At 45.8% G+C, this 22,311-nt stretch overlaps 1 protein-coding gene across 2 annotated transcripts in view; it reads right to left on the bottom strand.

The window, feature by feature from the left end:
* LOC109868632 (SH2 domain-containing protein 3C) overlaps window positions 1-22,311 on the bottom strand; it is a 124,871-nt gene that overhangs the window by 39,597 nt on the left and 62,963 nt on the right. For both annotated transcript variants that reach the window (XM_031802934.1, XM_020458330.2), the window contains one exon: window positions 6,673-6,801. In XM_031802934.1, the coding sequence (XP_031658794.1) occupies window positions 6,673-6,801 (129 nt within the window). The remainder of the gene's footprint in view (window positions 1-6,672; window positions 6,802-22,311) is intronic.

The raw sequence follows: 22,311 nt of genomic DNA, 5'->3' as shown, positions 1-22,311 counted from the left end.
TAACATTACTAGATTGTTATGAGGTCCAGAACATTGTTCAAGTTATTATAACATTACTAGATTGTTATGAGGTCCATAACATTACTAGATTGTTATGAGGTCCAGAACATTGTTCAAGTTATTATAACATTACTAGATTGTTATGAGGTCCAGAACATTACTAGATTGTTATGAGGTCCATAACATTACTAGATTGTTATGAGGTCCATAACATTACTAGATTGTTATGAGGCCCATAACATTGTTCAAGTTATTATAACATTACTACATTGTTATGAGGTCCATAACATTACTAGATTGTTATGAGGTCCAGAACATTGTTCAAGTTATTATAACATTACTAGATTGTTATGAGGTCCATAACATTGTTCAAGTTATTATAACATTACTAGATTGTTATGAGGCCCATAACATTGTTCAAGTTATTATAACATTACTAGATTGTTATGAGGTCCATAACATTACTAGATTGTTATGAGGTCCATACCATTACTAGATTGTTATGAGGTCCATAACATTACTAGATTGTTACGAGGTCCATAACATTGTTCAAGTTATTATAACATTACTAGATTGTTATGAGGTCCAGAACATTACTAGATTGTTATGAGGTCCATACCATTACTAGATTGTTATGAGGTCCATAACATTACTAGATTGTTATGAGGTCCATAACATTGTTCAAGTTATTATAACATTACTAGATTGTTATGGAGGTCCATAACATTGTTCAAGTTATTATAACATTACTAGATTGTTATGAGGTCCATAACATTACTAGATTGTTATGAGGTCCATAACATTGTTCAAGTTATTATAACATTACTAGATTGTTATGAGGTCCAGAACATTACTAGATTGTTATGAGGTCCAGAACATTACTAGATTGTTATGAGGTCCAGAACATTACTAGATTGTTATGAGGTCCAGAACATTGTTCAAGTTATTATAACATTACTAGATTGTTATGAGGTCCAGAACATTGTTCAAGTTATTATAACATTACTAGATTGTTATGAGGTCCAGAACATTACTAGATTGTTATGAGGTCCATAACATTGTTCAAGTTATTATAACATTACTAGATTGTTATGAGGTCCATAACATTGCTAGATTGTTATGAGGTCCATAACATTACTAGATTGTTATGAGGTCCATAACATTACTAGATTGTTATGAGGTCCATAACATTACTAGATTGTTATGAGGTCCATAACATTGTTCAAGTTATTATAACATTACTAGATTGTTATGATGTCCAGAACATTACTAGATTGTTATGAGGTCCATAACATTACTAGATTGTTATGAGGTCCATAACATTACTAGATTGTTATGAGGTCCAGAACATTGTTCAAGTTATTATAACATTACTAGATGGTTATGAGATCCAGAACATTGTTCAAGTTATTATAACATTACTAGATTGTTATGAGGTCCAGAACATTGTTCAAGTTATTATAACATTACTAGATGGTTATGAGATCCAGAACATTGTTCAAGTTATTATAACATTACTAGATTGTTATGAGGTCCATAACATTACTAGATTGTTATGAGGTCCATAACATTGTTCAAGTTATTATAACATTACTAGATTGTTATGAGGTCCAGAACATTGTTCAAGTTATTATAACATTACTAGATTGTTATGAGGTCCATAACATTACTAGATTGTTATGAGGTCCATAACATTACTAGATTGTTATGAGGTCCATAACATTGTTCAAGTTATTATAACATTACTAGATTGTTATGAGGTCCATAACATTACTAGATTGTTATGAGGTCCAGAACATTGTTCAAGTTATTATAACATTACTAGATGGTTATGAGATCCAGAACATTGTTCAAGTTATTATAACATTACTAGATTGTTATGAGGTCCAGAACATTGTTCAAGTTATTATAACATTACTAGATGGTTATGAGATCCAGAACATTGTTCAAGTTATTATAACATTACTAGATTGTTATGAGGTCCATAACATTACTAGATTGTTATGAGGTCCATAACATTGTTCAAGTTATTATAACATTACTAGATTGTTATGAGGTCCAGAACATTGTTCAAGTTATTATAACATTACTAGATTGTTATGAGGTCCATAACATTACTAGATTGTTATGAGGTCCATAACATTACTAGATTGTTATGAGGTCCATAACATTGTTCAAGTTATTATAACATTACTAGATTGTTATGAGGTCCATAACATTACTAGATTGTTATGAGGTCCAGAACATTGTTCAAGTTATTATAACATTACTAGATTGTTATGAGGTCCAGAACATTGTTCAAGTTATTATAACATTACTAGATTGTTATGAGGTCCATAACATTACTAGATTGTTATGAGGTCCAGAACATTGTTCAAGTTATTATAACATTACTAGATTGTTATGAGGTCCATAACATTACTAGATTGTTATGAGGTCCAGAACATTCCTAGATTGTTATGAGGTCCATAACATTACTAGATTGTTATGAGGTCCATAACATTACTAGATTGTTATGAGGTCCATAACATTACTAGATTGTTATGAGGTCCATAACATTGTTCAAGTTATTATAACATTACTAGATTGTTATGAGGTCCAGAACATTGTTCAAGTTATTATAACATTACTAGATTGTTATGAGGTCCATAACATTACTAGATTGTTATGAGGTCCATAACATTACTAGATTGTTATGAGGTCCAGAACATTGTTCAAGTTATTATAACATTACTAGATTGTTATGAGGTCCATAACATTACTAGATTGTTATGAGGTCCAGAACATTGTTCAAGTTATTATAACATTACTAGATTGTTATGAGGTCCAGAACATTACTAGATTGTTATGAGGTCCATAACATTACTAGATTGTTATGAGGTCCATAACATTACTAGATTGTTATGAGGCCCATAACATTGTTCAAGTTATTATAACATTACTACATTGTTATGAGGTCCATAACATTACTAGATTGTTATGAGGTCCAGAACATTGTTCAAGTTATTATAACATTACTAGATTGTTATGAGGTCCATAACATTGTTCAAGTTATTATAACATTACTAGATTGTTATGAGGCCCATAACATTGTTCAAGTTATTATAACATTACTAGATTGTTATGAGGTCCATAACATTACTAGATTGTTATGAGGTCCATACCATTACTAGATTGTTATGAGGTCCATAACATTACTAGATTGTTACGAGGTCCATAACATTGTTCAAGTTATTATAACATTACTAGATTGTTATGAGGTCCAGAACATTACTAGATTGTTATGAGGTCCATACCATTACTAGATTGTTATGAGGTCCATAACATTACTAGATTGTTATGAGGTCCATAACATTGTTCAAGTTATTATAACATTACTAGATTGTTATGAGGTCCAGAACATTACTAGATTGTTATGAGGTCCAGAACATTGTTCAAGTTATTATAACATTACTAGATTGTTATGAGGTCCATAACATTACTAGATTGTTATGAGGTCCATAACATTACTAGATTGTTATGAGGTCCATAACATTACTAGATTGTTATGAGGTCCAGAACATTACTAGATTGTTATGAGGTCCATAACATTGTTCAAGTTATTATAACATTACTAGATTGTTATGAGGTCCATAACATTACTAGATTGTTATGAGGTCCATAACATTACTAGATTGTTATGAGGTCCATAACATTACTAGATTGTTATGAGGTCCATAACATTACTAGATTGTTATGAGGTCCATAACATTACTAGATTGTTATGAGGTCCATAACATTACTAGATTGTTATGAGGTCCATAACATTGCTAGATTGTTATGAGGTCCATAACATTACTAGATTGTTATGAGGTCCATAACATTGTTATAGTGACATTTTTAGAAGACTGTTTTATCTACAGTTGAAGTCTGAAGTTTACATACACCTTAGCCAAATACATTTAAACTCAGTTTTTCACCATTTCTGACATTTAATCCTAGTAAAAATTCCCTGTCTTAGGTCAGTTAGGTTCACCACTTTATTTTAAGAATCTGAAATGTCAGAATAATAGTAGAGAGAATGATATATTTCAGCTTTTATTTCTTTCATCACATTCCCAGTGGGTCAGAAGTTTACATACATGTCACGCCCTGACCTTAGAGAGCCTGTTTATTTCTCTATTTGGTTAGGTCAGGGTGTGATTTGGGTGGGCATTCTAGTTTTCTATTTCTTTGTCGGCTGGGAGGCAGCTGTCTATCGTTGTCTCTGATTGGGAATCAAACTTTGGCAGCCTGTTTTCCACCTGAGATCTTGTTTTTGCACAGTAGCTGTCTAGCCCTGCAGAACTTGATGTTAATTTAATAATGAAACACCAACAAAATATAAACTATCATGAACACTTTCCACGCTGTGCTTAGGTCTCATTCATTCCACGACGGACGTAACAATACACTCCATTAGCATTTGGTAGCATTGCCTTTAAATTGTTTCACGTTTCAGGTAGCCTTCCACAAGCTTCCCACAATATGTTTTGGGTAGCCTTCCACAAGCTTCCCACAATACGTTGGGTACATTTTGGCCCATTCCTCCTGACAGAGCTGGTGTAACTGAGTCAGGTTTATAGGCCTCCTTGCTCGCACATTGCTTTTTCAGTTCTGCACACACATTTTCTATAGGATTGATGTCAGGGCTTTGTGATGGCCCCTCCAATACCTTGACTTTGTTGTCCTTAAGCCATTTTGCCACAACTTTGGAAGTATGCTTGGGGTCATTGTCCATTTGGAAGAACCATTTGCGACCAAGCTTTAACTTCCTGACTGATGTTGCTTCAATATATCTACATAATTTTCCTCCCTCATGATGCCATCTATTTTGTGAAGTGCACCAGTCCCTCCTGCAACAATGCACCTCCACAACATGATGCTGCCAACCCCCGTGCTTCACAGTTGGGATGTTGTCTTTGGCTTGCAAGCCTCCCCCTTTTCCCCCCAAACATTACGATGGTCATTATGGCCAAACAGTTCTATTTTTGTTTCATCAGACCAGAGGACATTTCTCAAAAAAGTACGATCTTTGTCCCCATGTGCAGTTGCAAACCGTAGTCTGGCTTTTTTATGGCGGTTTCGGAGCAGTGGCTTCTTCCTTGCTGAGCGGCCTTTCAGGTTATGTCGATATAGGACTCGTTTTACTGTGGATATAGATACTTTTGTACTGGTTTCCTCCAGCATCTTCACAAGGCCCTTTGCTGTTGTTCTGGGATTGATTTGCACTTTTCGCACCAAAGTACATTCATCTCTAGGAGTCAGAACATGTCTGCTTCCTGAGCGGTATGACGGCTGCGTGGTCCCATGGTGTTTATACTTGCTTACTATTGCTGTACAGATGAACGTGGTACCTTCAGGCGTTTGGAAATTGCTCCCAGTGATGAACCAGACTTGTGGAGGTCTACAATTTTTTTTCTGAGGTCTTGGCTGATTTCTATAGATTTTCCCATGATGTCAACTAAGAGGCACTCCGTTTGAAAGTACATCCACAGGTACATCTCCAATTGACTCAAATTATGTCAATTAGCCTATCAGAAGCTTTGAAAGTCATGACATCATCTTCTGGATTTTTCCAAGCTGTTTAAAAGGCACAGTCAACTTAGTGTATGTAAACTTCTGACCCACTGGACCCATTGTGATACAGTGAATTATAAGTTAAATAATATGTCTATAAACAACTGTTGGAAAAATTACTTGAGTCATGCACAAAGTAGATGTCCTAACCGACTTGCCAAAACTATAGTTTGTTAAGAAGTTTGTGGAGTGGTTGAAACCCGAGTTTAAATGACTCCAACCTAAGTGTATGTAAACTTCCCACATCAACTGTAAAGCATTGGTACCCTTTATTCTATACGCCTGAAAAGTACACAAAGTGACTCGAAGTCAATGTTAAGCACACATCTAGTGTGGAAACATAGCTTATACACAACTACGATTTCCTGTGAGAACTGTTATGAAGAGGCATGCTATAATATGGGGACATAGTGAGGAGTACACAATGTCTAAAGGTGTAATTCCGTAATAAAGCCTTTCTCCATATGGCCAGCAGGGAGCGCTGTTACTACATGCCAGACCACCACCACCACCAGCAGGGACAGACAGACAGGGGTGCTGCTGCTTGCGGCTGGCTGCGTGGGAGCCCATCACCATGGAGACAGTGCATTGTTTTAGCAGTGAGGGTGAGCCACGGGTTCCCCCTGTTCTGTCTGTTTACTCCAGTGTGAATGTAGCATTATGTTAATGTGCTGAGGCATCGCAGACGGAGGGAGGGAGGGAGACAGACTCACAGATGGTTTAACTCACACTACAGACAGAAAGCGAGGGAGGAGTGCGGATGGGTGTCAGGAGGACTGTGCGGCCACACCGGTGTGTGTGTGTGTGTGTGTGTGGAACGTTTCACAAGTTTAGGATTTTGCCGTTTTGTCTTAGACTAAGAGCATATGGAAGGCTGTTCATTATGCAAATGAGTCAGTAAGAATGTCAATAAATACTACAGCGGAAGGTATAAGTTGGCAAAGAAATGCACGCATGGGACTTTTATTGTGCATGAAACATCACTAACTAAGAAGACAACAGTATGCACGTAAAATAACAACTCTTCTTTGTGTGTGTGTACTCTGTATGTGTACTCTGTGTGTGTGTGTGTACCTCTCGAGGGATGTGTCCATGGTACCAGCCATGGCTCCTGATATCGCTGCTGCAGAGTTTCAGCTCCTCCTCCAGCTCCTTCCGTAGTTTCTCTGGTGGAGACTCCAGCAGGTACTTCTCCTTGGAGAACTAGAGGGAACAGGAAACCCCTATGAGACAGCCGCTCACCCCTCAGGCTAGCAGGACAGTGATACTGGTACTATGCACGCACGCACACACAGTACAATGTAGTACGTGGAATCCAACACTCATTGACCTGATTTCAAAGAAGGTCTGATTTCCCCCATTGTGAAACCTTTCTAAATAAAACTCTTTCTTATGTGTGTGTGTAGGCTTACAGTACTCTGCTATATAGTCATCTATGACCTAACATCCTCCATTCCTACGCACACGAACACAGCACAGCGTAACTCACGCACCACAGTCCCACCAACAACCGTAGTTACACAATCAGAATGCAAGACTTTACAGTATTACACATTTCAACAGTACTGTTCTAAAGTTACGTTGAAACCACCATGACGACAAAAGACATTTCCATTCGAGTCCAGATCTATGAGGAAATACGCGGCCAGGGAGGACAGAGAGAGGGTCAGAGTGAGAGAGGAACTGAAAGAGAGAGACAGTGAGTGGGAGATGAGAGAGAGAAGGGGGAAAGAGAGTGAGTCAGAGAGCCACAGAGAGATGAGATAGAGAGGAGTAAACACACTGACAGCATCTCTATACTACCAGTAGAGGCACAACCACCAAAACAAACAATAACAACACGGTCTCTATGGACACAGGGATGAGATGCTAAATGGAAAAATATGACGTTATCTGACACCCACTGGGAGTAAACACTATCCAAGTACACTTCTACAGGTGTAGGATCTTAATTTGATCACCCTTTTGTTACAGGGATTATTCCTGTAGTGTGTTTGAGTTTTAAAAAGGGTTCTAAAGTTTGACATTTCCACTTTGACATTTCAGAAACTGTAACAATGTCACGGCCGTTAAAAGAAGAGGGAGTGGACCAAAGCGCAGCGTGGTAAGTGGTAAGTGTTCATGATTATTTATTTATTTTAAACGCTTGAACAAAATAACAATGAACAATTCTGTCTGGTGCAGAAAAACAAAACAAAAAATAACTACCCACAAAACACAGCTGGGAAAAAGCTGCCTAAGTATGAGACAACGATAGACAGCTGCCTCTGATTGAGAACCACACCCGGCCAAACACAAAGAAATAGAAAACATAGAAATAAAGAAACTAGAATGCCCATCCTAGTCACACTCTGGCCTAACCAAAATAGAGAATAAAACCCTCTCTATGGCCAGGGCGTGACAGTACCCTCCCCCAAAGGTGCGGACTCCGGCCGCAAAACCTGACTCTAAAGGGGAGGGTCCGGGTGGGCCTCCTTTACGGCGGCGGCTCTGGTGCGGGACGTAGACCCCCCTCCGGGCTCACCAGGCTGCACCTTGGTCCACTTCCTTCAACAGCCGTGACAGAACTACCCACCACCAACGGACCAAGCAGCATGGTAAGGAGGAGCAGCGTGTAATGGACTCCTGGAGTCTGCACCTTTGGGGGAGGGTACTGTAGCCGTGACAAACAATCCCTACAAAAATGTCCATTAATTATAATCCATGTAAATATTCACATTTCCTGTTGCTGCAGGATTATTTTCCTACCGTAGAAAATTAAGATCCTACATCTGTACAAGCAAGATTTTTGACTACAAGTGAGACTAGCATTGAAAGTACTGCATCTCTTCGCACGTGTGTCCGTCTGTCTGTATGAGTGAGAGAAAGCGATGAGGGGCTCCAGAAGGCAGACAATCAATACCATATCGCCCCGGGTCACTGTATGCTTCTGGTCACCCGCCCCCTTCACTCCTCTTCTCTGAGATAAGTTGATTAAACCCCCACTTTCTAATTTACCTCCTCCTCCTGCGCTTCTCTTTCGCCTCTCCTCCTCTAGGGAAGGATGGAGGGATGGAGGAGGGCAGGAAAACCGCAGCAGTTTCCACTCAGATTAGATTTGACGTCACGTTTCTGAAGTGAAGTGGGCGTGAAGTGTGTGTCTGTGTGAAAGGGATTCTGGGCAATAAAAGAGCAGCAGGGTCAAGTGTGTTGCTTTTCCCCCGTCTCTGTGGTGACCCAGGAGAGACTAGCCCTGCTGCTGCTGAGCTGACGGACCATCCTGTAATTGGGTTTTACAGTAGACACACACTGTGTGTGTGTGTGTGTGTGTGTGTGTGTGTGTGTGTGTGTGTGTGTGTGTGTGTGTGTGTGTGTGTGTGTGTGTGTGTGTGTGTGTGTGTGTGTGTAGGTGAGTAGGTGGTGGGCAAATTGGAATAGCCAGGCTCTCTATGATATGACTGAGACCAGAGAGGGAGACAGACCGACTGACAAACCGAGAGCGACAGAGAGAAAGAGGGGCAAAAAGAGAGAAAGTGTCAGAGGGACCAGGATGTGTGTGAGAGAGAAACAGTGTTTCAAACTTTTTCTCTTCCGACTCCCAAAGAGGGGTGGTACACCCATCCAACCTCTGGCTGAGCCCCATGTTCTGTGGCCCAGTTACAGTGCCTCCCCATCCAACCTCTGGCTGAGCCCCATGTTCTGTGGCCCAGTTACAGTGCCTCCCCATCCAACCTCTGGCTGAGCCCCATGTTCTGTGGCCCAGTTACAGTGCCTCCCCATCCAACCTCTGGCTGAGCCCCATGTTCTGTGGCCCAGTTACAGTGCCTCCCCATCCAACCTCTGGCTGAGCCCCATGTTCTGTGGCCCAGTTACAGTGCCTCCCCATCCAACCTCTGGCTGAGCCCCATGTTCTGTGGCCCAGTTACAGTGCCTCCCTGGTGGGTTGGAGTAACAGCTTCACACTCCTTACTTTCCTGGAAAGCACAAACCCAATACTTTTTTGTTAATGCAACATCAGAGAGACACAGACAGACAGACAGACACAGACAGTGAGAGAGAGACAGAAGTAGAGAATAGCCAGGTGACATTCATTGATACAGGATGGGTAGAGGGAGAGAGAGAGTAATATAGAGGAAGTACAATGGAGTGTGAAAGACTATGCCATTCATCTAACCCCCCCCCCCCCCCCGTACTGCAGCCTTGGTTGCTATGGAAACATCTCATTGTGTGTGAAGAGGCCAGGTGCCGGGCGATGTACAGTGAGTGCAGCATTCCTGGCTCCAACAGCACGCAGCTGGGAGTCTTGAGACACACACACACACACACACACACTCCTCCTCATGTATATAAGATGTTAAACACAGCAGCTCATTCACCTCAATATTGAGCCAGAAAGCCATTAGCTTTGGCTGGCTTACTGTAACACTCTAACCATACAGTAATATCTACTGTACATACTAGAGGTGGACCGATTATGATTTTTCAAACAAATCTGATGCCGATTAATCGGCCGATTAATCAGATTTTTTTCAATTAATTTTTTACATGTGTTTGTAATAATGACAATTACAACAATACTGAATTAACACTTATTTTAACTTAATATAATGCATCAATAAAATCAATTTAGCCTCAAGTAGATAATGAAACATGTTCAATTTGGTTTAAATAATGCAAAAACAGTGTTGGAGAAGAATGTAAAAGTGCAATATGTGCTATGTAAGAAAGCTAACGTTTCAGTTCCTTGCTCAGAACATGAGAACATATGAAAGCTGGTGGTTCCTTTTAACAGTATTCAATATTCCCAGCTCAGAAGTTTTAGGCTTGAAGTCAGAAACATCGCAATGCTTGACGCACAATGAAGAGCTGCTGGCAAAACGCAGGAAAGTGCTGTTTGAATGAATGTTTACGCGCCTGCTTCTGCCTACCACCGCTCAGTCAGATACTTGTATGCTTGTATGCTCAGTCAGATTATATGCAACACAGGACACGCTAGATAAACTAGTAATATCCTCAACCATGTGTAGTTATAACTAGTGATTATGATTGATTGTTTTTTATAAGATAAGTTTAATGCTAGCTAGCAACTTACCTTGGCTTCTACTGCATTTGCGTAACAGGCAGTCTCCTTGTGGAGTGCAACGAGAGAGAGGCAGGTAGTTATTGCGTTGGACTAGTTAACTGTTAGGTTGCAAGATTGGATCCCCCGAGCTGACAAGGTGAAAATCTGTCTTTCTGCCCCTGAACGAGGCAGTTAACCCAACGTTCCTAGGCCGTCATTGAACATAAGAATGTGTTCTTAACTGACTTGCCTAGTTGAATAAATATTAAATAAAGGTGTAAAAAAATAATAAAATAAACATTTTAAAATAATAAAAATAAAAATTTAAAAATCGTCAAATCGGCAAAAATACCGATTTCCGATTGTAATGAAAACTTGAAGTCGGCCCAAAATAATCGGCCATTCCGATTAATTGGTCGACCTCTAGTACATACCACTACCAATACATCACATTGGAGGTAAAAAACAACGGACTACAGTGCATACCAACTTCATCATTCTTTTTAAGTTGCTCATTTCGTCTGTGGACTGGAGGCACAGAGGTGTCAGGTTTATTGAAGAGGTGGGATAGTTAGGACAGGGACAGACCGCTGGGTCTTGGTTCTTTTCCCCCAGCTGATTCTGGAGTAGGACATTAGGGGATATGGGGGTTGGGCTGGAGATTGGGTGTGCGACGCAGGGCTAGGGACGGACGGAGATGGGGGGGGGTTAGGGGGTGCAGGTGGGAGATACGGGGGTTAGCTGGGGATGGATGGGGGTGCAGGTGGAGGGTTGGACTGTGTCCCTGCACTCCCTGATGTTATGAATAATAACACCGGATGATCCATCACCTCATTTACCCAGCCACCTACTACCCTCCCACTTCCTCACTGCTGACCAATCAAATCGCACCAACTAATGACATCCCCCACTCCCTCCAGCAGATCACCAAACCAGAGGTGGCGTTACCATCAGTCAAACTCACAGAAATTTCGACTGGATCCAAGATACATACAATCTACCAGGCGCAATCTACCAAATGCAATCTACTACCAAAAAAAACAAACCCCCTCTCTGGCCCAAATGGTACAATGCAAAGAAAGGAATAAGGGATGCACGGAAACAGACATGAAGTGTTCTTAGATCCAAACCCATGATAGAATGTAGAGCCTCTCTCTTTCAGCTTCCCCCTGCCCCTACCCCAGCCCCGTTGCTATGGTAGCAGCCTGAGATTGGGGGACCCCACCTCCTCCCCATCCGCTGGGCCAGAGCAGAGGTCCCTCTCTGTACCCTCTATCCCTCCCTCCCTCTTTCCATCTGCCCCCCTCTAAGGGGTTTAGGGGCCTGGATTACTGCTTAAAACCCTCCCACCCAACCCTGTCTCCCACCATCTCAGCCGTATCCCATTATTTCACATGCTCCTATCTTACCTGATCTCCTCCTAGTCTCTTAGTCCTAAACACTATCACTCCTCTTCCACAGACTCGCGGTACTATGAGAAGCCACGTCGCAGTGTCAGGAATGTTAAAAGGACATACAAGGCTTAAGTTAGCCTGGCACAGACTGTAACCCAAAGTAAATCCCATAGCTTTAGGATAACCACCAAAGCTCATCTGATTCATTTCTCCGGTAACGTCATTCACATACAGTAATTGAGCCATGTAGACGCTTAGCTAAGGAAGGAGCAACGTATCCCTCCCTCCTCCTCCTCTCCCGCCAACCAGATATACATCTAGTTACTTTGTATGAATTCCATCCTCCAGTCACTCTTCGGTCGACCCCTACTCCTCGTGGGTGTCTTGTCCGACTGTGCAACCTCTGTAGGGATCACCTCTGCAGGCTATAGTTTACATCCCCTCTGTTGGCTGATATATCTGCAGGCTGGGGTCTGGAGGTGGGACTGATAACTGGGACCTCTGCTGTCAACACCGACTCCACCACACCTACTACTGCTGGTACACACAGACACACAAAGCTACTGGCTTGCGACAGAGTGGCAGAAAAATCCTCATTCCTTTCCTCTGTCATGCCCTGTCTACCCCCCTTAGGGCTGCTCAGTGCTAGCTCTCAGACACACACACACACACACACACACACACACACACACACACACACACACACACACACACACACACACACACACACACACACACACACACACACACAATCCCCTCCAGAGCTTGTCACTCAGCATGGTCTCAGTGCCTCTACCCCTACACTGACTGACAGCTGGGCCACAGGATATGACACGCTCCTGGACTCCCACTGTGGACGATCCATCTATTCTCTTTTGCTCTCTCTTCCAAACTATTTCCCTCTCTCCATCTCCCTCCCTCTCTCTCTCTCTGTCTGTCTGTCTGTCTGTCTCTTTCTCCCCCCCTTCTCTCTCTCTCTCTCTCTCTCATCAAAGCCTTCTTTGTCCCACTCTCTGGTTTCTTAATGACAGTTAATTAAGATACTGCACCTGATGGGTGTGATTTATGATGATAAGGAAAAGACAATATTAACTGAGCGGGTAAGAATGAGTTGCTGTGTGTGCCTCCCACCCCACTACCACACACACACAATGTGAGAGAGATACAGAGATGCACTCAGCTCTAATGATTTCGGACTGCAAGTATGTCTCGGAGCTGATTCTCTTCCCCCTGACTCTCAACCTCTGTTTTTACTGTTAAACACGCCTGTAGGGTAGCAGAGTATGTTCAGAGGTAAGCGCACACACACACAACCCCCAAAAGAATGCCTCTGGATGGCCACAACATGCCCCCAAGCTGCTTCCCTCCTTCATCTGGAAACATATTGGTATAGAAAATAGCTCATCTTTAACTCACTCTTTGTGTGTGTGTGTGTGTGTGTGTGTGTGTGTGTGTGTGTGTGTGTGTGTGTCCACGCTAGGCAGCCTTGTGACCCTACCAAAAGGGAACAGGTCTTTTTTTGTGTTTAGATAAACTCTTCACAGAGCCAGTCCTGTCAGGGGGAATCAGCCTCTACTCTACAGCCTCCACCCACCCCACAGACCCCACAGTGGGGGTCACTTTGTGTTCCCTCCACTGACCCCCCCCCCCCCCTTCCATCCTTTCACTGGCCCTGGGGGGCTGCTGGCTGGGGAAAGGCCAGGATTGGAAGATTGGGGGCTGCTGGATGAGACTGAGGCAAGGCCACAATGGGGTCAGGGGCTGGGGAAAGAACAGGGAGGGGGCTTGGGGTTTTGGGACTGGGGACTGGAGGCTCCATCAGGGCATGACTACCCAATTAGGAGAGGACAGCTGAGAGGTTTGACAAAACGCAAGGCTAGAGGTCTCACGCAACACATCTACCATCATCAACCAAGCCCTTTCCTCCCTCCTCCCTATCCGTCTCAGGAGACCCAGCATGACCACACCATCATCAACCAGCACCTACCACCAACCCACCACCTTCCTTCCTTCCCTCCCTCTCTCCCTCCCTAGCCTACTCAGCAGGGCCACACCTGGGAGATACTGCCTTGGTAACCCCTCCCCCTCTATGGTGGCTCCTGCCTCCCTCCCTCCCTCCCTAGCCTACTCAGCAGGGCCACACCTGGGAGACACTGCCTTGGTAACCCCTCCCCCTCTATGGTGGCTCCTGCCTCCCTCCCTCCCTCCCTAGCCTACTCAGCAGGGCCACACCTGGGAGACACTGCCTTGGTAACCCCTCCCCCTCTATGGTGGCTCCTGCCTCCCTCCCTCCCTCCCTAGCCTACTCAGCAGGGCCACACCTGGGAGATACTGCCTTGGTAACCCCTCCCCCTCTATGCTGGCTCCTCCCTCCCTCCCTCCCTAGCCTACTCAGCAGGGCCACACCTGGGAGACACTGCCTTGGTAACCCCTCCCCCTCTATGGTGTCTCCTGCCTCCCTCCCCTCCCTAGCCTACTCAGCAGGGCCACACCTGGGAGACACTGCCTTGGTAACCCCTCCCCCTCTATGGTGGCTCCTGCCTCCCTCCCTCCCTCCCTCCCTAGCCTACTCAGCAGGGCCACACCTGGGAGATACTGCCTTGGTAACCCCTCCCCCTCTATGGTGGCTCCTGCCTCCCTCCCTTCCCTAGCCTACTCAGCAGGGCCACACCTGGGAGACACTGCCTTGGTAACCCCTCCCCCTCTATGGTGGCTCCTGCCTCCCTCTCTCCCTCCCTAGCCTACTCAGCAGGGCCACACCTGGGAGATACTGCCTTGGTAACCCCTCCCCCTCTATGGTGGCTCCTGCCTCCCTCCCTCCCTCCCTAGCCTACTCAGCAGGGCCACACCTGGGAGATACTGCCTTGGTAACCCCTCCCCCTCTATGGTGGCTCCTGCCTCCCTCCCCTCCCTAGCCTACTCAGCAGGGCCACACCTGGGAGATACTGCCTTGGTAACCCCTCCCCCTCTATGGTGGCTCCTCCCTCCCTCCCTCCCTAGCCTACTCAGCAGGGCCACACCTGGGGGATACTGCCTTGGTAACCCCTCCCCCTCTATGGTGGCTCCTGCCTCCCTCCCTCCCTCCCTAGCCTACTCAGCAGGGCCACACCTGGGAGATACTGCCTTGGTAACCCCTCCCCCTCTATGGTGGCTCCTGCCTCCCTCCCTCCCTAGCCTACTCAGCAGGGCCACACCTGGGAGATACTGCCTTGGTAACCCCTCCCCCTCTATGGTGGCTCCTGCCTCCCTCCCTCCCTAGCCTACTCAGCAGGGCCACACCTGGGAGATACTGCCTTGGTAACCCCTCCCCCTCTATGGTGGCTCCTGCCTCCCTCCCTCCCTTCCCTAGCCTACTCAGCAGGGCCACACCTGGGAGACACTGCCTTGGTAACCCCTCCCCCTCTATGGTGGCTCCTGCCTCCCTCTCTCCCTCCCTAGCCTACTCAGCAGGGCCACACCTGGGAGATACTGCCTTGGTAACCCCTCCCCCTCTATGGTGGCTCCTGCCTCCCTCCCTCCCTCCCTAGCCTACTCAGCAGGGCCACACCTGGGAGATACTGCCTTGGTAACCCCTCCCCCTCTATGGTGGCTCCTGCCTCCCTCCCCTCCCTAGCCTACTCAGCAGGGCCACACCTGGGGGATACTGCCTTGGTAACCCCTCCCCCTCTATGGTGGCTCCTGCCTCCCTCCCTCCCTAGCCTACTCAGCAGGGCCACACCTGGGAGATACTGCCTTGGTAACCCCTCCCCCTCTATGGTGGCTCCTCCCTCCCTCCCTCCCTCCCTAGCCTACTCAGCAGGGCCACACCTGGGAGACACTGCCTTGGTAACCCCTCCCAATCCATGGTGGCTCCCCCCTCCCTACCTTCCTCCCTCGAAGCTGGTGGAGAGGAGACTGAAAGGGTTAATGTGCACCGTCACCCCGGGCTGGGCCTTGCCGGGCTGGGCCTTGCCGGGCTGGGCCTTGCCGGGCTGGGCCTTGCCGGGCTGGGCCTTGCCGGGCTGGGCCTTGCCGGGCTGGGCCTTGCCGGGCTGGGCTGGGCCTTGCTGGGCTGGGGACGATCCTGCAATGTGCAGTGGGGTGAACTGAAAGGGAAAACACGACTGGGTGTGGCCAACGCTTTCCTCTGATCTGCTACCCCATGGTCTGGGTCTCCACTAACCAATAACAGTAGACTACATACATGCACAGTCAACCTTGACTCATAACACTACCGTCCGAGGTACAGCTCTCTCCGCGGCACTACAACACGACCAAGACTTCCCTGGTCCTCCATTTACCAACAACATATCTCAACTGCCCGACTTCTCTGTAGCACTGAGATAACACGGCCCGTGTCCTCTACCCAAAACCTTGCTTTGTCACTGCCCAGCCTCCAGCCCCAGCAACAGCCTCTGGTCCACCTCCTCAGTACAGACAGGCAGTGAGTAATCTGCCAGGAACGGCTAGGATGGAGGGAGGGATAGAGGGAGGGCAAATGAAAGGGCACTTGTCTCACTTACCTGCTTCGGGTCTCTCCATTCCTCTGCCTTCTCCTCTCTCTCTCTCTCTCCTCCTCTACTTTCCTTCATCCTCCTCTCTTTCTCCACCTGTCTCTCTATCGCCTCCCTCCCCCATCTATCTTTCCCACCTGCTCCCTGCCTGTCAGTGTGTGTGCTCTGTGTAGCAGCCTGTATCAGAGTGTGTGTGTGTGTGTGTGTGTGTGAGTGAGTGTGTGTGTTTGGTGCAGCAGTGAGACTGGTCGGCCCATTACACTGACAAGAACAGGAGCAACACACTGATGACTGGGCTCCGGGGAGAGAAAGGGAGGAGAAAAGGAGAAGGGGGAGAGGAGGAGGAGGAGGAGGAAGAGGAGGAGGAGAGCGAACAGGCTTACAGGGATACGGGTGGATAATCCACACACCAGAGAAAGAGAAAATTGGCCGGATTAAACCCTGGATGGCTGTCGGCTGAATTTCATTGTTCAGGTCATATGAGGTTCCCAAAAACCCACAAACCTCCTCTGACTGGGATTTATTATATTTTTCCTATTCAGAAAGATTCCTGGTTCACAAATTGGTATGGATTCATTTTGTTTACAGACATATCGACTGCAGAAATTATATAACACTCTGCTGGGTGAAAGCATAACCTGCCCGTCTGTGTGAGATGAATATCAAAATAAATGTGTGTCGGCATGTAGGAGTAGTCAGGAATAGACAGTGCTTAAGCCCCTCTCCTCACACACAGAAAAACACACACACTGAAAGAATGGCCCATTAATGGCCAGTTTAAAGGCTCTCAAGGGTCAGGGGTCACGGCCCTGATGGATTGTGGGTCTTGGTGCCTCATCAATACTAACCTGCTTCTGCTCCTCTAGCCCAGCAGTGTCAGTGGGACGTTTTGTGTGTGTGTGTGTGGTGTGTCGGCTGGGAGCCAGAGGCCGAGGCCAGAGGCTATCTGTTACCACGGTGACAAGCGGTAATGTGTTAAGCCGAGGCCATGGGATCTTTTTGTTGTTCTTTATAAATGGAGGCCTTTACACTGTCAGATAAACCACAAGTCCCACGATGCTCCTCTTTCTCCCCACCACCCCAAGGCAGGAGAGGAGGAAGCAGCAGAAGGAAAGAGTCAAGAGGAGCAGAACGTGTGTGTGTGTGTGTATGTGTGTGTGTGTGTGGTGGAGAAATACAGAGATGCTGCATCCCTTCCATTGATTAATCAATAAACGCCAGGCCTGAATTAATTGTTGCTGCCTAAAAGACACAGCGGGCTGGAATTATGAAGATGTAGAAAGCCAATGAAAGATGGGAGATTTCATCTCCTCCCAAAAACAGAGACTTATGTCCCTGATGAGGAGTCAGGAACACATGAGGGATCTGACAGACTGAGCAGATGAGACCAGACATTGACTGAACGGACTCCCTTTGATGCTACAGCCAGACAGACACCAGATCGCTTTCCGTTTTAGACTCAACTCCTTTGTCACCGTCTTACATAGTGTTTATGACAACGACAAAGGAGTTGGCTAGCCTGGAATCCAAACTGAACCGTTTCATGGTGAAGCAAAGGGGTTGGCTAGCCTGGAATCCAAACTGAACCGTTTCATGGTGAAGCAAAGGAGTTGGCTAGCCTGGAATCCAAACTGAACCGTTTCATGGTGAAGCAAAGAAGTTGGCTAGCCTGGAATCCAAACTGAACCGTTTCGTGGTGAAGCAAAGGGGCTGGCTAGCCTGTAATCCAAACTGAACCGTTTCATGGTGAAGCAAAGAGGCTGGCTAGCCTGGAATCCAAACTGAACCGTTTCATGGTGAAGCAAAGAAGTTGGCTAGCCTGGAATCCAAACTGAACCGTTTCGTGGTGAAGCAAAGGGGCTGGCTAGCCTGTAATCCAAACTGAACCGTTTCATGGTGAAGCAAAGAGGCTGGCTAGCCTGGAATCCAAACTGAACCGTTTCATGGTGAAGCAAAGGGGCTGGCTAGCCTGGAATCCAAACTGAACCGTTTCATGGTGAAGCAAAGGGGCTGGCTAGCCTGGAATCCAAACTGAACCGTTTCATGGTGAAGCAAAGGGACTGGCTAGCCTGGAATCCAAACTGAACCGTTTCATGGTGAAGCAAAGGGGCTGGCTAGCCTGGAATCCAAACTGAACCGTTTCACGGTGAAGCAAAGGGGCTGGCTAGCCTGGAATCCAAACTGAACCGTTTCATGGTGAAGCAAAGGGGCTGGCTAGCCTGGAATCCAAACTGAGCCGTTTCATGGTGAAGCAAAGGGGCTGGCTAGAGACAAATCGGCCTACCACACTATCAGTCTATCATCGTACACTTTTTCAGCTTGAAACCCAAATGAAAAATTGACCATCCTCCTGTGACCCAAATCATCCTTTAATGACTCAAATTAAGTCGAAATAGTGTGTATTATAGATGTATTCTCATAACCCGCAAACCATCTCTCACATGCCCAGGGCCAACTTTGGGTCCCGACCCATAGTTTAAGAAACCCTGGTCTAACTTGCTGTATCATTCAATTCAGGGAGACATTTTCAAAACATTTAAATCTCTAGAGACTCCCTGGTGAAATTAAGGATAAATAGATTGCGAAACACAGATTGAAGGATTGTTTCTGATTCAGACACTGAATGAATGGCTCTACTCTGATGGTCAGTGATATATCCTGACCCCATCCCCATCCTTCAGAGGAAATTGATGAGAGCATCGTAACAGCATCTCATCTCATCCCTCATCAAATGACTGACCACTCCCGATCCCAGCCACTGGCTTCAGGCCTGAGGGAAAGCATGGACCAGAGAGAGGAGGAAGGAGGGGAAAGAGGGAGAGGAGGGAAAGCATGGACCAGAGAGAGGAGGAAGGAGGGGAAAGAGGGAGAGGAGGGAAAGCATGGACCAGAGAGAGGAGGAAGGAGGGAAAAGAGGGAGAGGAGGGAAAGGAAGCGAGAGCAGAGGGATGGGCCTGTCACATCAATCACCATCCATCACATGAAACCACAACAGCAGCAGCGGAGGACAGCAGCACTGTCTATTGTTGCTCGTACATGAGTCTCGATGCGCCACAACAAAAGACAACAGCAGATACAAAGCAATATGACTTAATATAGGGAGCCCCTGATGGCCTCAGCATTAAGTGTTGATATTTGATATAGTTTTAATAGCTGATCGTCACACCCTTTTATTTAGCTTTTACTTTCAGCTGTGCTTTTATGCTTTTGGTCAAGGGCCTTTGTGGGTCGACGGTGTAACCGCCCTCCAGTGCATACAAAAGGCTAACGTTGGAAAAGATCTCCTGTGTGTGTGTGTGTGCATACATGCTGATGAGCAGACAGGAAGAGACAGGCAAGCACATGCACAACACGCAGACACACACGCCCACGCCAGTCTAATCGATACCTGGACGCACCCTGCGGTGGGACGTTTTGCTTTGTGAGGGTCGAAAAGAGAAAAAGCCTCAATGTCGCTGACTAGCCATGGTCCCGCCCGGAGTCGACAGTCAGACGCGGACACCCAACGCTATACAGTCCTCAGTCTGTCAGTACACAAACACAGAATGACCTATTGACGGGCTTGACGGGCTCTGCACACAAACACACAGACCAGGGTCATACGAGAGACGGGGAGGAGAGGGAGAGAGAGAACGGGGGGGGACCAGAGAGGGAGGAAAGTCGGGTGAGGGGGAGGAGAGAGAGAGAGAGACGTCGGCAGGTAGCCTAGTGGTTAGAGCGTAGCTGGATCGAATCCCCGAGCTGACAAGGTAAAAATCAGTCTTTCTGCTTTGTTCTTAACTGAGTTGCCTAGTTAAATAAAGGTTCAAAAATGATTTTTTAAATATATAAAAGCCGTCATACCTATATGATACATATAAAATAAACAGATTAGAGAAAGTCCTCACGTACACGCGGCCTCTTCTCCCCATGTCCACTGCTGATAATGATATGGTAATGAGGCAGCGTTTGATCTGATAGGTGGACTGGTGATGCATATAAATCAGGGGTGTGAATTAGCCAGGCCCTCTGATGGGCCGAGTACACGCACACACACAGCTCTGTCTGGCTGTTATAGTATCCGTGGCCGTGATAGAACCATGTCTTGCCCGATAAAGAACATCGAGTGTGGGGTTCTTGACATCCACTGTTGTATGTATGGGAGCCTGCAGATGTGTCCCTTTCACTATGTTAACTAGTGTTGGTTTTTCAGTGTAACATTTCTAGTGTTGATTCAAGAGTTACATTAACACAGTGGTGTAAAAGAACCTCAGTGTTGGCGTTAATAACCAGAGGGGAAGCCAAATCACGCCCATCCTTATCATATTTCCCAGCATGCTCTATTGTAAGTTGATTTTAAGAATTGTTGTGTTTCAATATCTCTGTTTTTGCATGTACACTGATTGATTAATTAATCTCACGCTACTCAAATATCCATGACATACATTTTCCTAAACTATACCAATCTGCTACTTGGACTTACTGCACCAGTTACTGAAATGGTTGTTCCAGTTTGGATATTTAAGGTATCTTAGTCTTCCCAAAATTCCAAATGTTGGATATCCCCACTCTGGCTGGATTCCAATAGAAATTACACATCATTTTGCTAGCCAGCATAATGTGGCTTGCAGGCCTGATGTGGCCTGTAAACCAAGAGTTTCAGGCCACTGTATTATGGTAAAATATCTATTGTGTTGTTTCGAATAATTACATTTAAATGACAACATATTCACTTAAAATCTCACTTGGTGAAGGCCACAGGACTGAAAATGAATGAATGCAAGAACCGTGTCTGTGTCACTAGCAAACACAGCCATGGGTGGTAACTTTAAAATTCACTCGAAAGTCACCAAGGATATGCAATATGAATATGCAATTAAGACTTTCAACCCTACAGCAGGAATATCGAATTCTGGTCCCGGAGGGCCGAAACTTGTCTGGTTTACGGATTTTTGTATGGTTCTTCAAAAGAACCATCCCATGAAAAGGTTCAGAGACCCTAAAATGGTTCCACTATGGCATCGCTCTCACAAACCTTATTCGGTTCCAACTGGCACCTTTATTTTGACGAGTGTACACAGAAATACCTCTGAGCCTTATAGCCTGCTTCAAATCCGGGCCCTGCTATCTTCCGTTTGCACTGTCAGTACAATAGTCTCTCTCTTTTCTCCATCCTTCCCTCTCCCCTTGTCCCAACTGATCATCGTTGGAGCTGCAGCAGGCAGCAAGCCCCAGAGCTGCGATGCTATTGGCTAGAGATGATGTCATTGTTTCCAGGAGGCAAGGTAGCGCTGAGTGCTATTGGCTGGCAGGGCGGAAAGGCTAGACAGTGCGGGAGCGCTGAGGTATCACTTTCATTCATACAGAGCAGAGAGAGTGAGCAGAGCTCTGTGTACCCGCTGCCACACATCTCGCACACACACAGACAGACACACACACGGGCGCACACACACACACACACACATTACGGTACAGCTCTTGCACAGTGTCTGAGGGCGGGGCGGGGCAAAGCTTTGATGGACAGCTAGTAACCCCTCGGTTACCTCCGACACAGAGGGCCATTAAATTGACAGACTGAGATAGTATTGGTACAGTACTCGTGCTCCTAAACACACACACGCTCTTTCTTCCTCACAGACAGTATAATCATTGATGGGGGTAGGGATAGAGGGATATCGGGGAGGTGGGTGTTGTCCTTGTGTGTGTACTAGGCTGTCACCATGGTGATGTTCAGATGGAGCCCTTCTTGCTGGCTTGAACTCGCGCTGTTGGAGAGGAGGGAGGAGGGGGAGGACCTTCCAAAACA

The sequence above is a fragment of the Oncorhynchus kisutch genome, linkage group LG23 (assembly GCF_002021735.2).
Source record: "Oncorhynchus kisutch isolate 150728-3 linkage group LG23, Okis_V2, whole genome shotgun sequence".
Taxonomy (NCBI): domain Eukaryota; kingdom Metazoa; phylum Chordata; class Actinopteri; order Salmoniformes; family Salmonidae; genus Oncorhynchus; species Oncorhynchus kisutch.
The sequence above is the reverse complement of the archived record's forward strand: the minus strand, read 5'-3'. Positions and strand labels throughout refer to the sequence as shown.